The 15,509-nt window shown below is 48.0% G+C and overlaps 1 protein-coding gene and 1 pseudogene across 2 annotated transcripts in view; one reads left to right on the forward strand and one right to left on the reverse strand.

Annotated features, from left to right (window-relative positions):
* The first annotated feature begins 32 nt into the window (after positions 1-32).
* IQSEC2 (IQ motif and Sec7 domain 2) overlaps positions 33-15,509 on the forward strand; it is a 76,405-nt gene continuing 60,928 nt past the window's right edge. Inside the window, exon 1 of one of the 2 annotated variants that reach the window (XM_011383440.2) lies at positions 33-788. In XM_011383440.2, the coding sequence (XP_011381742.1) occupies positions 82-788 (707 nt within the window). In that variant the 5' untranslated portion in view covers positions 33-81. The remainder of the gene's footprint in view (positions 789-15,509) is intronic. The other variant, XM_011383441.2, reaches the window with a different exon arrangement.
* LOC111733081 lies at positions 10,950-11,071 on the reverse strand (annotated as a pseudogene).

Consider the following 15,509-nt stretch of genomic DNA (forward strand, 5'->3'; position numbering starts at 1 on the left):
GCTGGGCCCGGGGGAGGGTGGCGCCGTGAGCGAGCGAGGACCGGGCTTTCCTGCCCCTTCCCCTGCCCCTGGGCCGCCAGGATGGAGGCGGGGTCGGGGCCCCCGGGCGGCCCCGGATCCGAGAGCCCCAACCGGGCGGTGGAGTACCTGCTGGAGCTGAACAACATCATCGAGAGCCAGCAGCAGCTGCTGGAGACCCAGCGGCGGCGCATCGAGGAGCTGGAGGGCCAGCTGGACCAGCTCACCCAAGAGAACCGCGACCTGAGGGAGGAGAGCCAGCTGCACCGCGGGGAGCTGCACCGGGACCCCCACGGCGCGCGGGACAGCCCCGGCCGCGAGAGCCAGTACCAGAATCTGCGCGACACCCAGTTCCACCACCGCGAGTTGCGGGAGAGCCAGTTCCACCAGGCGGCCCGGGACGTAGGATACCCGAACCGGGACGGCGCCTACCAGAACCGGGAGGCGGTGTACCGGGACAAGGAGCGGGACGCCTCCTACCCGCTCCAGGACACTACCGGTTACCCAGCCCGCGAGCGCGACGTGGCCCAGTGCCACCTGCACCACGAGAACCCAGCTCTGGGTCGCGAGCGGGGCGGGCGGGAAGCCGGGCCAGCGCACCCTGGCCGCGACAAGGAAGCCAGCTACTCAGCAGCGGTGGGCGTGGGACCCCGGCCGCCGCGGGAGCGGGGCCAGCTGAGCCGTGGCGCATCCAGGAGCTCCAGTCCGGGGGCCGGCGGTGGCCACAGCACCAGTACCAGCACCAGCCCGGCCACAACCCTCCAGAGAAAGTAAGGAATGCGTGTTCGTACCTACACCTGTCCCCCCTCCCCCTCTTTCTCCTCTAGTTCCTTCTCCAACTTGTCCGGCCAGTAAAGTAAGAAGCCGGTGCCTGATTCCATGTCTTCCTCTCCTGTCCCAACCTGTCAGGAGAAGCCGGCCCCCCCACCCCCCATACAGCTGACACCCCTTTTCTAGCCACCCCAGACTGGGTTGGCTTGAGGAGAGCAGGTATCTCTTCTTAGAACCGTGGCCAGTGAGGGCCTAGAGCAGTCATCACCCTCTCCACTTCTTCATCCCCTGGCTTTATCCTTGCCAGAGGATGGCTTTCCATCTATCTATCTATCTATCTATCTATCTATCTATCTATCTATCTATCTATCTATCTATCTATGATTTGTTTATTGTCTGCGATGGTGTCAACTTGGAGCCCCAGGGAAAAGAAAATACCCCTCTTTGTGTGTGTGTGTGTGTGTGTGTGTGTGTGTATGTGTGTGTGTGTGCGCCTGTTGGGGTCTCCACTGCAGGTTCTGAGTGCAGGCCTGATCTTATCTCCTCTGGTGGCCTCAGCTCCATCCTTTCCCAGAGAGGCAGGTGGAGACCAGAATGGCTGCTGGAGGCTGAGACATCCATCTGAAGGGAACTGCAGTACATCCTGGCCGGGGGTGTAAGGATAGGGGAGCAAAGATGGAGGCCTGGCTCCTGGCTAGTTCATCAAAGACCACCCCCTCTCCATCCTCAAGAAATATACCACCCAAATTAAAGAGCGTACCAGGAAGGGAAGTCTACAGAGCTTCCCTCTTGTTGGATCAGTGCCAGTTTCGGTGCTGGGGTCAGTGTGTCTGCCTATTTGGGACACCTTGGCACTATCTCTTGGGTTGGTGGGAAATGGGCTGGGTCCACTACTTCCGTGCAGATACCACAATGAGCTGTTGGGGATAAATGTCAGGCTGAGAGAGTCAAGGGCATACAGGCTCACAGGGCTGCCCCAAAGGCTCCCTGATTTCTTTTCTGCCGGATTGGAAAGAACACTGAACTGGGAGTTAGGAGACCCAGGTTCCCCTTCCACTTCTGCTACAGATTGGCTTTGTGACCTTGACTGATTCTCTTCCTCTCTCCGGCTATCAGTTCCCCGATCTCTTTTTCAAAGGGAAGATCTGCCTTGAATGCTCTTTAAGGGTCCCTCCAGCTTAAATTTGATGGTTATGTGACTAATCCAGCCACACTACCGAGCAAGTCTGAAGTCTTCTAGCGAATGGACAGCCTTCCCCCCTCCTCTCACTGCTCAGCTGGTCCTACCATGTGCCACAACCAGTGGAGTGTCTCTTAGAGGCTGGGCTGGGGGTGGGGAAGCCTTCTGCCTCAGGAAATCTGCCGGGAGACAGCTCTCTGCAACTCCCCCGTGGTGAGGCAGCAGGCTGGGGTGCTGGGTTGAGATGGCTGGGCCCCAGGAGCAGCAGCTGCAGTCCCAGGGCCCGGCTGGGCTCCACTGCAGTGCACCCTCAGCTGAGTTTTGGTGTGGACTGCTTGAGGGGTTCGGGAGATGGGCCCTCCTGCCCAGGCAGGGCTGCTGGGAGCCCATTCCTAAAGGACTGACTGTGTGCAGCTTGAGGCCCCGCACTGAAGGAAGGGTCTGGATTAACCGAGCACGGTCTTGGTCTCCTTTCAGGAGAGGCCCATGGTAGGGTGAGGGCAGAGGGAGACTGGATGGCATTGAGGTCCTTTGAGTCTGGCTGCAGACTTTTCTAGAGTGGTCAGGCCTGTGACAGAAAAGGCAGCCTCATTATGTGTGACTCCAGAGAGCAGAACCAGGAACAGTGGGAAAATTGGGGATAAATCAGGAAGGACTTTCCAACCAGGCTTTCTGGTGATGCAGTGGACTGCCTCAAGAGGTGGGGGTGGGGGCTGGCAGACATGTCCAGCAGAGGCCTGGTGGGGGTCAGGGAGAGCTGGAGAAAGCACAATTCCTAAATTGGGTGTAAAGCCCGATGAAAATGACTTGGGCCTCCCCCAATTCCAGGATTCCATGACACTCAGATTCTCCATCCTGTAGACATTGGTCCGAATCCCTTGGCTGGCTAGCGGGCAGCCCATTTGCTCTTGAGCTCTGTGCTTCTGCTGTCCACACAGGCTGGCCTCTTGATAGTCCCTTCTTCTTGTGCACCTTCCAGGCTGTTTGTTGAATTTCCTGGCTTCACATTTCCTACTTGATTAATAAGGGGGTTTAGATAGTACTTTGAATTTCTCCTAAGCACATATTAAATATCTGCACATCCATTACTTCCTCTTTTGGTCCTCACAACAGGCCTTGTGCAGTGAGCACTAGCAACTCCATTTTAGAGATGAGGAAACTGAGCCTGCAAGATCAAGGGACCTTGCTCAAGGTTATATTGATAGTTCCCAATGGAGCTGGGACTAGAACCCAAGCCCGCCTTGTTTTTCCACTGAGCTTTTCATCCCACAGGAGTCTCTTGGCCTCAGGACCTGGCTGGGTCATGAACTGGGAGAGGCCAGGAGAGCCTTAGGTAACTATAGAGGATATGTCCAGGAGGAGATGACTCTGGGATGAGTGGGAGATTCGACAGGGGAGAGAAGAAGGCTGTGTCTCCCTTTTTCCCACTCTCCTACCCCACCAGGCGTCTATGGCAGTAGCTATTGCTGCCACCACAACTGTTGCAAGCGACTCCACTGCCTGGTCTGTTCTGGGTTTGTAGAGTGGGTGAGAAGGCTGCTGCTGGAAGCCAGGGAAGGCAGGGTGGGAGTTTAGCAGCAGAGGCTGCAGCATTGGGGGAGGATAGGTAGAGCTGGTACAGGCTGGGAGCTCCTGGTCCCCAGGCTCCCTCTGGTGGAGGAAGAGGGGAGAGAGGGGCCTGGGCCCAGATGCTGCTTTTCGAGGGCCCCCTCTGCCTCGGGATTTATTGAATCCTCCCAAGAACCCTATGCGTCTGTCACCACAATCCACATTTTATAGCTGAAGCAACTGAGGGCTCAGAGAAGTGAAGCGGCACAGCAGAAGTCATACTACCCATAAGACAGACTCCCAATCCTGTGAACTTTCCCTCTACTGCAGTTGATAGCAGCTGTCACATCCACCCCCACCTATGTCATCCCCCCAGGATTCCCACATCCTCCCGCACTGTCTCTTCTGGACAGGTTCCCGGATGCCAGTATGCCTCCTGCTGTGCCCTGAGTGTGGCCTTTCTAGTGCAGCAGAGAGCGAGATGAGGCCCGACCTCCTTCTGGCGGTTGGTACGCTGTACTTGAGAGCTTTGCTTGCTTATTCATTTGTTTTGTAGTAGCTACTGGTCGCTATCAATGCTTAGGTCTTTTCCCCTGTAATTGTTGCCCCCCGCCCTTCCCCACAGATGACTAGAGAAGAGCCCTGATTTCATCGTTTATCTTGCCCTGGCCCACCTTTCAGATCTGGCACATGGAGTGATTTATAGGCTTGCTGGGGGCCACTGCTGTGCCATTCCATGCTGAAGAGAGCCGCATCCCCCAAGCTTTGTGCATGGGCGCAGCTCTGGCTCTGCTGTAGGTGGTGGTGAGCTGAAGCTGGTAACTCTCCATCCTCTGCCTCCACCCCCTGCCCACCCCGCAAGCTAGCTCATATTGGGGGAAAACAACCAGAGGGCCGGCCTGGTGTTCTTGACAGCCAGAGCAATGTCTGGTCTACCACACAGTTGTCTCCCACGTGCGGTGGGGTGTCAGAGTGCTCTCTGCAGGGGCTGAGGGCTCTGGGAGGGAGAGAGGGAGTGAACCCAGGGAGGGGCCTTGTGGAAGTCTGTCCCCTGTGGGGTCTCGGGTGCTTTTCCCCGGGGGGGGGTCTCTCCTTCTTTTCAGGAGGGGAAACCATTTATCTTCCCCCCACTGTGTTGGAAGCATTATACTCGTGTGGGAGGAAATGATAATGTCGAGTGAATGAGAATTAGAGGAGTCTTGCTTCTCTGTCTAGATCTGGGGCAAGAATGGAGTTGTTGTCATCCACAAACATTTCTTAGCTGTGTGCACACAGCAGGAGGGGCCACCAGGCTGAACCAACACCATGCTCAAGGAAAACCTGGCTGCTGTCGAGGATCCAGGTGGGGGGCTTTGAAGAGGGTGGGTGTCTCCTGGTGTCAAATGGAGGGAGAGGTGGAAAGAAGACTGGACCCAGGCTTGCCCTTTGCTACTCTTCTTTCTGTCCCACCCCTGCCTGCTGTGGCCTCTGAATTTGCCGGGAGCACAGTAAAGACCGGAAAGACCGGGAGCATGGATAGAGGGCCACATGTATGCTGAGTCTTAGTCTTCTATATGCCAGGTGCCTCCTTATGTGACTTTACGTAATAATACCTAGCATTTTTTTTTTTTTACTGCATTTAATGTGTGCCAAGCACTATTTGTTCTAAGTGCTTTCCATATATGAATTCATTCGCTAGTCACCTGAATCCTTTGATGTAGGTATTGTTATTAAATCCATTTTATAGATGAGGAAATTGAGGCCCAGAAAAAGTTGGATAACTTACCCAAGGTCACTCAAGGAATAAGCAGTAGACCTGAGAAGGAGCCCAGGTGTTTGGGCTTTAGAGTCCGCCTGCAGTGTTTTTACCCATCAGGCAGTACTGCCTCTTGTCTCATTTGCAGAGTCCCTGCCAAGTGGGTGTTAGTATTATCCTCATTTTTCAGACAAGGTAAGGATGATCAGAGAGGTCTGATTACCTGCCTGAGGTTACACAACTGCATGGAGCCCAGAACCTTCTGGCTCCTGAGCCTATAGTACACTGTTGCCTCCCACAGGCAGGAGGGATGTAAAGCCATAGAGACACTCCAGGCATGGCTCCGGGCTTCCCCCAGCAGAGCTCCAGGGACCACTTCCTCTCCTGATTGCCTCCTGGATTTTTGCCGTGGTCTCCTAATAGATGCTCCCCCTGCTCTTGCTTTGCCAAGCCTCTGATAAGTGCAGCCAGGCCAAGCTTTCTGCGGGGCTCCAGTGGTTTCACTCCCTCTTTGGCCTGCAGGAGAATGTTCAAACTTTTCTGCCTGCTGTGCATGGTCCTCTTAGGATCTGTCTCCAACTTACCTCTCTCCTCTCATCTTTTTCAGCCCCCTTCACACATACCGTGCTCCAGCCAGACTGGACTGTGTACCCCATTGTTAGCCTTCTGGGTCTTCGCTCATGCTGTTCCTTTCTCCTAGCCTGCTCCATCCAGCTTCCAGGCTCAGCTCTGCTTTCACCTCTCACATGTTTGTTCACTGGTCCTTCCTGGTGCTTGGTCTATTCCTGATCCTTGAAATGAGCACTTTTATACCTTGATGGTTATTTGTTTGCATCTCGTATCCTCTCTACTAGATTAAGAGCCCCTTCAGATTGTGATTTAACTGACCTGTATTGAGCACATGTTGTGTCAGACTCTATGCTAGTTGCTGTGGGCATGAACGAAGGAGCTAGAAGCTTGGAAACACATCGCATAGCACATAGTAGCTGCTCAATAAATGTTAAGTAGACAGATGAATGTCGGATTAAGTCCTGGTGCGCTAATGGCCATGGGCGCCTAAATTTTCCTTCATTCCAGGACTCCTGTGGAGAGAGGTTACTCAATTTCAGAATCCTCTTGGCTTTTGTGCAGCTTTTATCTCATGCTCCCTGGAGCTGTTTGGCCTCTGCTGTCTGTTCTCACACTTAGTCTTCCAGTTCATAGAATGGCAGGGGAGCAGAGATGGACAAGACTTTGGACACATTTAAGCCACCCTGCTCATTGTTACCTCTTCCTCCCATGCCATGGCCATGTCATACCATGGTCTTGACCCTCAGCACAAGATACTCTGTTCTGAAAGGAGCAAAGAGGCCTGCATAGGACCTCTGTGCAGTCTATCCAGTCCAGTGGGAAGTTACATATTTATCCACCAAATCGTTACTGGGCTCAGACCCTGGGCCAGCACAGTATCTTAGAGTCAGAATAGATAGCTCATTCCCTGCTGTATTTCCTGGCAGAATAATGAACACTGGTCACAAGGAAGAATGATGAATAAATGACTTATTTCCTCTTTTGAGGTAACTCATTTAGGGCAAGATCATTTGCTTGTCACTCTCACTTCCTTGTGGCATTTGGTCTCTCTCCGAGGATCCATGTTGAAAGCATTTACATGAGAAAGCCTGTTCTCCAGTGTGTAGGAGCTAAGGCTCTCTGGGACCTTAGCATTCTGTGAAAGTGTGGTGCCAGGGAAGGAGGACTTTGTGTGGCTTTAGGCAAGTCACTTAACTTTCACCGCCTCATGTTTCTCAAGTAGAAAAAGAGGATAAAACTGTGTATTGTGATATGTAAGATTCATGTTGCCCCCCACAAAAATGTATCAGAAGATTTCCTGGCTACCCAGCACACCCATCAAGCTCCTGATCTGGATGGAAAACTGAGGGACAAGGATGGAAAATGATAGGTGAGGCTGCCCTGCCCCCTAGAGGTGGAGAATAGTGACGAAAACAACCCAGCCAAGATCTTCACATCATAGCCTTTTCAAAACAAAGATGACAAGCCAGAGCTACGTGGCCAGTGAGGGTGATTCTTCTAACATTTTAGAAGGAAATCTATCACAATTATTATCTGATATGTACCATTTCACTATTATCAAATGCATTTCTTTGTAGATATGTGATTTTTATGCCTTTTTAAAGGGATAATATGGTTGCATATCAGGGCCTTGTGATTTCCTACTGGATTCCAGAATGCAATATACTGAATAAAACCAGTATTTTTCTCTATATAACCACTTTAGAATTATCGTCAATATATCCGTAATAAAAAGTACCTACTTTCTTCCTTCCCCCAAATTTCTTTATAAAACTGGGAAGCATCTCACACAACTGTACACATCTGATATGCTAGCCAATTCATAAATAACCCATCCTATGGTGATTATCGAGAGAATTAAATAAGATGATATATATGAAGTATTTGGTGTATAGTGCGTGTTTACTCGGTTATAGGCATTTTTATTATTAATAATAACTTTGTAAAACTAAGTGCCATGGAAGGGCAGCAGGAAGAAGCCATGTGGAAGCCTACCACATTTCTGAGAGAAAGGTCGGTCCAGTGACTATTGTGCCTAGTATGTGGCACACCTTGTGCTACTGCAGGCGGGGAGTTCTGTGATTAATATTACATAGTTCTTGGCTTCGGGGTGCTCACATTTGGGTGGAGAAGATGGTCATGGAAACGGATGATTCTAATGTGGTATCTTGTGTGCTGTTCCAAAGGGGAGCTAAGGGGCTATGGGTACCCAAAGGAGAGACATCTAACCTGATTGTCAGGGAGGGCTTCCTGGAAGAGGCGATGCCTGAACTGTGGCTTGGAATATGATTAGGAGTTAGCTAGGTGAAGAATGATGGCATGTGAGTGGGTAGGAATTGGGGGACAAGGGAGGTTAAGGGCGAGGGGATAGCTTGAGCAAAAATATGGAGGCATGGAAGCATCAGGGTACGGGGATGGAAGGAACACTTAACAGGGAGTCAGGGAACATCTGGAGAAGAGTCCGAAGAGTTGGCTAGCCCAGATCATGAGGACACTAAAAGAGCAGGATAAAGAGCTTTATTCTGTTGGGAATTGGGAGCCAATATGGGGTTTTAAGCTGACGGCATAGGTGTGCATTGTAGAGTATGGAATGACCTGTTGAGAGCCATGTTTTGGAGAGAACCCGCTAGAGGACAGTTTGGAAGATAGATGGGAAGGTTTCCAGTGAGGAGGCTGGTGTGACAGTCTAGGTGAGACATGATAAGGCCTGAGCTTAGGCATTAGGAATTGAGATAATCTGTTGGAGAAAAGACAGTGACAACACAATGACAAATGCTGTGATGGAGGGGAGTGTAGCCTACCATGAGAGCTCAGAGCAGTGGCAGCCAGTCATGACCAGTAGGATTTCAATAATATAAAAGTCAATAGTATAAAAGTCAAAAAGCTTCAAGCTGAAAGGACCCTTGAAAATTAGCCAGCTCAGGCTGTTTATTTTATAGATGAAAAGACTGAGGCCCAGAGAGAGAAAGGACTTGTATAAGGCCACTCGACGTGTAAGAAGAGGAGCTGTGATTAGAAGAGCCACTCTCAGATTATCTCCAGTATTCAAAGCATCGTTCCTTAAATGTGCTATATTATGCCTTGAAATCCTGTGAAGGTTGTGGGGATTATTATCTTTGTGTGCTACAAATGAGAAGACTCAAGGACTCTGGGTGACTTGTCAGGGAGGAAGCGATGAAGAGGAGGCGTCACCTAAATAAAGGGTCTTTTCCTTCGATGGCAGACAGACCCTCTGCCCTGGTTCAGCCCCTCGGAAATCGGATCTGCTAGATTCATAGCTGGGGTCTATAGTCTCCTTTCTTCAACCCAGGCCTAGCCTTCTTTCTGCTGCTTCCCGCCTTAGAGGTCCTCATTTAATGTAACTAAGGCAGCTTAGAGGCAGCTTCTGCCCCAACAGCTAGGGCTGTCATTCCACTTTATTTTGTTTTCATGGAAGAGGGTGGGTCTGTATCTGTCATCACTGTGTCCCCACTACCTTGGGCAGGGTGTCTCTGGCCTGAGCGCCTTTGTTGTGAGGCCCTATGATGTGATACATAAAGAATGAGCTTTGGAGACTGTCATACCTAAGTTTGAATCTAACCCACTAGATGACCTCAGCTAGGTTATTTTACCTTCTCTGTGCCTTACTTTCCTCATCTGTGAAATGGGATGACAATGCCCAATTTTCAGGATTAGCCAAGATCATTTGAATAGCACTCTCTGGTACTTGTGAGTACTCAATAGTCATTTCCGGGGGAAGAAAACCAATGAAATAATCCGTGATTGTGCCAAAGCATATGATCTTATACCTCATTTCATAATCATGATATTACCAGAGATTCTTTAGTTTTCATAGGAGATAACTCATCCAAATATTTAAATAGCATATCATTAAAATAAGACAAAGTGGAGAAAAAGCAAAACAAAACAAAAACAGTCATTTCCTTCTCCTTCATGAAATCTCCTGTGGACAATGACTTGAAAAATTCAGTGCTCGGCTAAGATTTGCTTCCCCTGAAAAACTGGTATATTTCCTCCTTCCTAATATGAGGCTGTCATGGCTCATTGTATCTTGCTTTCTGCCTCAGCTACCAGTTAATTTGAAGTACAGCACTAGCATCTTTGTTGATCTCTTTTTCCAAGTTTTTATTTTCTAGTTCAATTTTTATTCTTTCCTTATCTGTGTTATTGGAGTAAGCTACCTCAAATCCTTTGTGACTCAGGCGAGTATAAATAACAAATGGGTGTAAATAGTTGAATGAATGGAACTCGGAAAAGGCTGGACTGGCGATGGTGGGGTTTGAAGAGGACCAGCGGGTGGTGCAGGCTGGAGCAGCCGAGAGGACTACATCTGCATGGATGACTGTGGTCCTGTGAGTTGAAGGGTTAGTCAGGGGAGAGTCTATCCTTCACTCGCCTGTCTTGCTCCTGTTCTGAAAAGAAGCATGGATTGGAGAACAGGACCTCGTTCACCTCCCCCCAGAATCATCAGCCTCCCCCTTTTGTATGTACTGTGTGGGAGACTGAGGTCCAAAGAAAGAGGAGGAACTTATTTTTTAAAATTAAATCAAAGCAGTACATTCATACAATTTTAAAAAGTCAAATAGTACACGAGGACATATATAGTAAAAAGCCAACGTCTCTCTGCTCCCCACTTCCCAGCCCCCAGAAGGACCACTTTTATCTTTTAGGTTTTCTGGTGGTAACTTCCTATCTCTAAATAACACACTTCAATGGTTATTTCTTCACTTATCAACTTCAAACATTATCTATTGACTTCTTCCTACTATGACAAATGAGAATTTAGCTTATTTATAACACCTGACTCTCTCCCCTCCCAAATCTTGATAATTATATTACTATTTGGTTCCCGTATTAGCTACCTTTGTAACTTTATTAAATACTGTTTTAAACTGTGATTTCTTATTCCATCAATTTTTCAGTATCTCTTGACCACTCAGTTTGTAAGACATAGTTAGTTACTAGTGCCCCATCCTTCCCTCCATCTCTCTTCTGCCCTTTCATCTCCCATTTTTCTGTGTTCGGTACTTTTGTATTGTGCGAGGCTGGTTACGTTTGTATTCTGTTCTGTAACAATAAGTAGGTCTCTAGTGCTTTAGCTATACAAATTGATTTTTTTTTTTTTTACGCCTACAGCACCACCCGGTCTTCCTAGGTGGTCTCCCATCCAAGTACTAACCAGGCCCGACCCTGCTTAGCTTCCAAGATCAGACGGAATCGGGCATGTTCAGGGTGGCATGGCCATAGTATACAAATTGATTTTAAAAGTTGACCACCGATACACTGTATTTACGTGATGATGACTATGTCAATATTTTTATTGCAGGGCCAAATAGTGTACTATAATTGCACCTCGCTTCCTACAGGTCCACTGTCACAACCTCTGTACTTCTTGGAAAATGTTCCTAGCATCAAGATCGAATACATTTTCTTTATGATCTACAAATTGCTCAAAGTTATGCCACTTTTTGTTTTGTTTTATATTTGGACCAGGACTTTCTACCTGCCTGCCTCCCTCCCTCTCTCCCCACACTTTCCCTCCCCTGCATATCTCCCTCCCTCCCTCCTTTCCTTCCTTCTTTCCTTCCTATTTATTTGCTTGCTTGCTTACTGTTGTGTGTAGTTCCTCAAAACCACAAGATAATCATAACATATCTTCTAGGGACATTTTACTTGGAGATGTTTAGGAGAGGGACTTTTTTTTTTGCATTTTAGCAAGATATTTCGCACTTATTTGCGTAAATAAATAAATAAATAAATAGTTCAAAATAGTTCAGAGTTAATTTGTGTTGTTGTTGTTGTTGTTTAATCCCTATCTCTGTGTGGAACTGAAAATAGAGACTTAACGTGTCTGAACACTGAATTTTGAGTTTCAGCCTAGGTGAGTTGGAAAGTTGGTTGCTTGCTTGTTTGAAAGTATCACCTGGGAGATAGAATAAGTATAAACAGCACCAACCCAAGGGATGCAGTAAGAATGAAATGAGACGATATGTACAATGTGCCCTGCACATGGTGGACAATTTACAACCTTAACTTAGTTTTTTCCCTGTTTTTCCTCATACGGTTGTAAGATGATTAGGAGAGAGACTTTTTAAAACTTCATACTGAAATGTATGCATACAGAAAAGTGCTCATGATCACAAATGAATAGCTCGGTCAGTTTTTACAAGCCAAACACACCTTATGTAACCAGCACTTAGTTCAAGGTCTGTTTGTCATTCACCCCACCTGGTACTCAGTGAGCCCTTGCCATTTGATGCACTTTGTCTTTTCTTGCATAATTTCTTTGATAGTTTCCTCTCCTTAATTTTCTCTATTTCCTCTTTTTAGAATGTCCGTTAGTTGGATGTTGAATTTCTCAGATTGATCCTCTAGGCCACTTAACCTTTCTCTCATATTTCCATCTTATAGTTCATGAATGAGTTAATAGAAGGTCTGACTGAGATGTCTGTCTATCCAGGCTGGCTAGTTCACTTACTGGTTTTATTTTAGGTCAACCGCCAGGGAGCTGGCTGTTAAAATGGGTGCCCCCCAAATGCCAGTATGAAAGGCACTTCATTTTGGGGGTACCAGCATGTCACTAGGTACCCTAATTCATCCCAGATAGTTTAATTTATTTAGCCCAAAGCCCTATATTTTACCCAGGGGCGAATACCAGGCATCTTGTGTTCTAGGCCTGGGAGTTGGGGGCCAGAGGAGGATTTCATGTATTTACCTTCAGTTTATCCCCATGTTTTCAGCCCTACCCTCCCTCATACCTACCATCTCCAAGTCTGGAGTCTCTCTCGGCCTCTGGTGGCCCAACTGGCTCCCTCCCTGGCTGCATCCCCCTGAGTGGTGTCCCTGGCTCTCCTTCCACTGCAAACACCCTTCTCTTTGTTTTTGCTTCCAGAATTTGTCGAAATTCCTCATCTATTGCCATCACCCCCTCACATCCTCTTCACCGTTATGACTTCATACCTTATTTTATTTTTTCACTTTCATGTTAATGGGGTCCTGGGAAAGAAGGGAGATATAAAAATTTATGCTCTTGAGGTCCATACTAAGGCTAAATCTACTTTTGTTTTCTTAATCCAGATTGAGAATGGAAATTGTTAGTAGACCCCCAAATACCCAACCTTGGATGGCCTCATTTTGGCATGTGTTGCCTCTGACTCCAGCTCAGTCATGAGCACTCCTGTGGCAGCCTCTGGAACACCCCTTTTCCTCACCTCTGCCATCAAGAGCATGCAGTCGAGAGAGCCCTCAGCTGAGGAACTGGAGACCTGTGTTCTGACCCTGCTCTGCCACTGCCTCCCTCTGGATCTCTGGGCCAACCCCTCCACCTCTCAGGGTGCCCTTGCTGTGACTCAAGAGGGTCTGCGTCTGCTGTGTGCTATGCTTTGACAGGATTTGGGTGGGTGCTTGGAGAACAGCCAAGCCTCCTTTGCTTAGGCAATGGGGAGCAGGTGGGCCAGAGATGGGTCCCCAGCTCACAGGAGGGGGCTTTGAGGCTGAGCTGAGGCTTCTGCAACAGCAGGCTGCTCTAGCTGCTCCCTCTTCCGCCCACTCTTTTTCCTATCATGGCTGAACATCCATCCCTCTGCTGGAGGCAGAGGGAAGCAAGAAGGGAGGGCTGGAGAGCCAGTTCCATCTCTCTCTCTCTCTCTCTCTCTCTCTCTCTCTCTCTCTCAGCTGATCTGAGCTGCAATACCTGTGCCTAACCCCATCTTTTCTTTCTTGTGCTCACTCCTTCCATTCTTGAATGATTATCTCTTTCAGAAGCACTCCCTGAATGCTCATGTTGTGGGGGGCCTTGGGCTGCACCGTGTGGACAGGAGATCATAGCCAGGGGAGGGAGAGAGGCCAAACTAAGTTCATGGGCTGGTATGGGAGATGAAGTGCTGCTTAGCTCTGGCATGACAGAAGGAAGCTGCAGCTGTAGCAGTTAAAAGCATTGGTTTTGGAGTCAGACAAACCCAGACTTGAATTTCAACTGCATTACTTATTAGCTGTATGACTCTAGGTAAACCACATTGCTACTCTGAGCCTCAGTTTCCACATCTATACAATGAGAAGAATAATAATTACCTTGCACAGCTGTTAGGACAATAACACAAGTCTTGGATTATTGTAGGTGCTTAATAAATAGTCACTTTATTCTTTTTGGATTATTAGAAGGTAGAATATACTAAGGACCAAATAAATCCTGCTTTAGTGATTAAAAGGAGAGAGAGGTTAGGGAAGACAGCATTTGACCTCATCACTTCTTGGGTTGAGCCCCTTCAGAGGCTCCCCAGCGATTACAGGATGGAGTTCACACTCTTGCCTGGTATTCAAGGCTTTCTTTGTTGTTGTCTCTGCCTTTCTTCTCTTTAAAATAAGAATATGAAGTGATACTTGCCTCTTTATTTCCTGAACAAGAAATTTAAAAATTGACAGACAGATATTTCCTTTGAAGTATGCAGTAATCTTTATCATTGTCATCACCATTCTTACCATCCCAGAACTTGGCCAATGGTAATGAGCACTGGTAACAAGGACTATATGAAGAGTAATCAGCAACAAAAAGATAACCGGCAGCCGAAATCACCATGGCCTGCATTTTGCATCCCCGCCACCATCTTGGCCTTGATGTTGCATGGATCCGTTGCTGAAAACGGTTACATTATCCAACAAGCTTTCTGATTTGTTCTGTGGTTCTTCTAGTTGTTCTCTTTTAATAACCTTTGTATGATTTTCTCGCATGTCACCATTGCCTCATTCAATTGACTTCTATACCTCCGTATTTACCATTTCTAGGTCTGATTCTTGGCTCAAATGGGCCCCTTAGAAAGGGATCTTCCTCTCCTTATATTTCAGAAGGTTTTTACTTTCACCTTTCACATGATCATGATTTAGGTGGCACTTGAACTTGGGAGGCATCTTTGCCTCTCCCCTCCTACTCTTCTACTTCTTGGCCATCACAAGTAGGTCTTCTTACCTCTGTGGTCTAGGAGAGCTCTTGTCTGTACCTTTGGGCCAGACCACAGCCCCACTCATCTTTCTAGGCACTCTGTTCCCTTCCTGACTTTGCACTCAAGTTGTACTGAACTGTCTGGGGTTCCCTCAGCATAGTGGACTTCTCTGTGTTTCCATGCCTATGTTCTGGCTGTTTTCCTGGCTAGGAATGCCTTTTTACACATGTGTACGTGGCAGATATCTACTCGATTGGTGAAGAACATCTTCACACTCCCACTGTTCCAGGCACTTGGAAATAGTGAACAAAACAGGCAAAACCTCTGCCTTGCAGAGCAGACATTCTAGTGTGTGAATGTGGGGAGCAGGGACAGAAAAGAAACAAACAAGAAGATGCAGAATGTGTCAAATAGTGCTGAGTGCCATGGTGAAAAATAAGGCTGGGCAGGGGAATGGGGAGTGTAGAGGCCCAGTCAATTCCACCATAGCCAGTATTCACACGACCATTATTAAGCAGACTTTTCTCATTTAATTAAGCATTTTCCAATGTCGTTATATATTCATTACAATCATAATCTTTCCAACAACTTTATCGGGTTAGTAGTATTGTTATCTCCATTATATTGATGAGCAACCTGTGCCTTAGAGATATAAGTCACATAGTTAGGAGGGACAGAACTGGGATTTAAATCTAGACCCGTCTGACCCAAAGCCTGTACTCACAACAGCTAAGCCATTGTGCCCCCAGCA

The sequence above is a fragment of the Pteropus vampyrus genome, unplaced genomic scaffold (assembly GCF_000151845.1).
Source record: "Pteropus vampyrus isolate Shadow unplaced genomic scaffold, Pvam_2.0 Scaffold518, whole genome shotgun sequence".
Taxonomy (NCBI): Eukaryota; Metazoa; Chordata; class Mammalia; order Chiroptera; family Pteropodidae; genus Pteropus; species Pteropus vampyrus.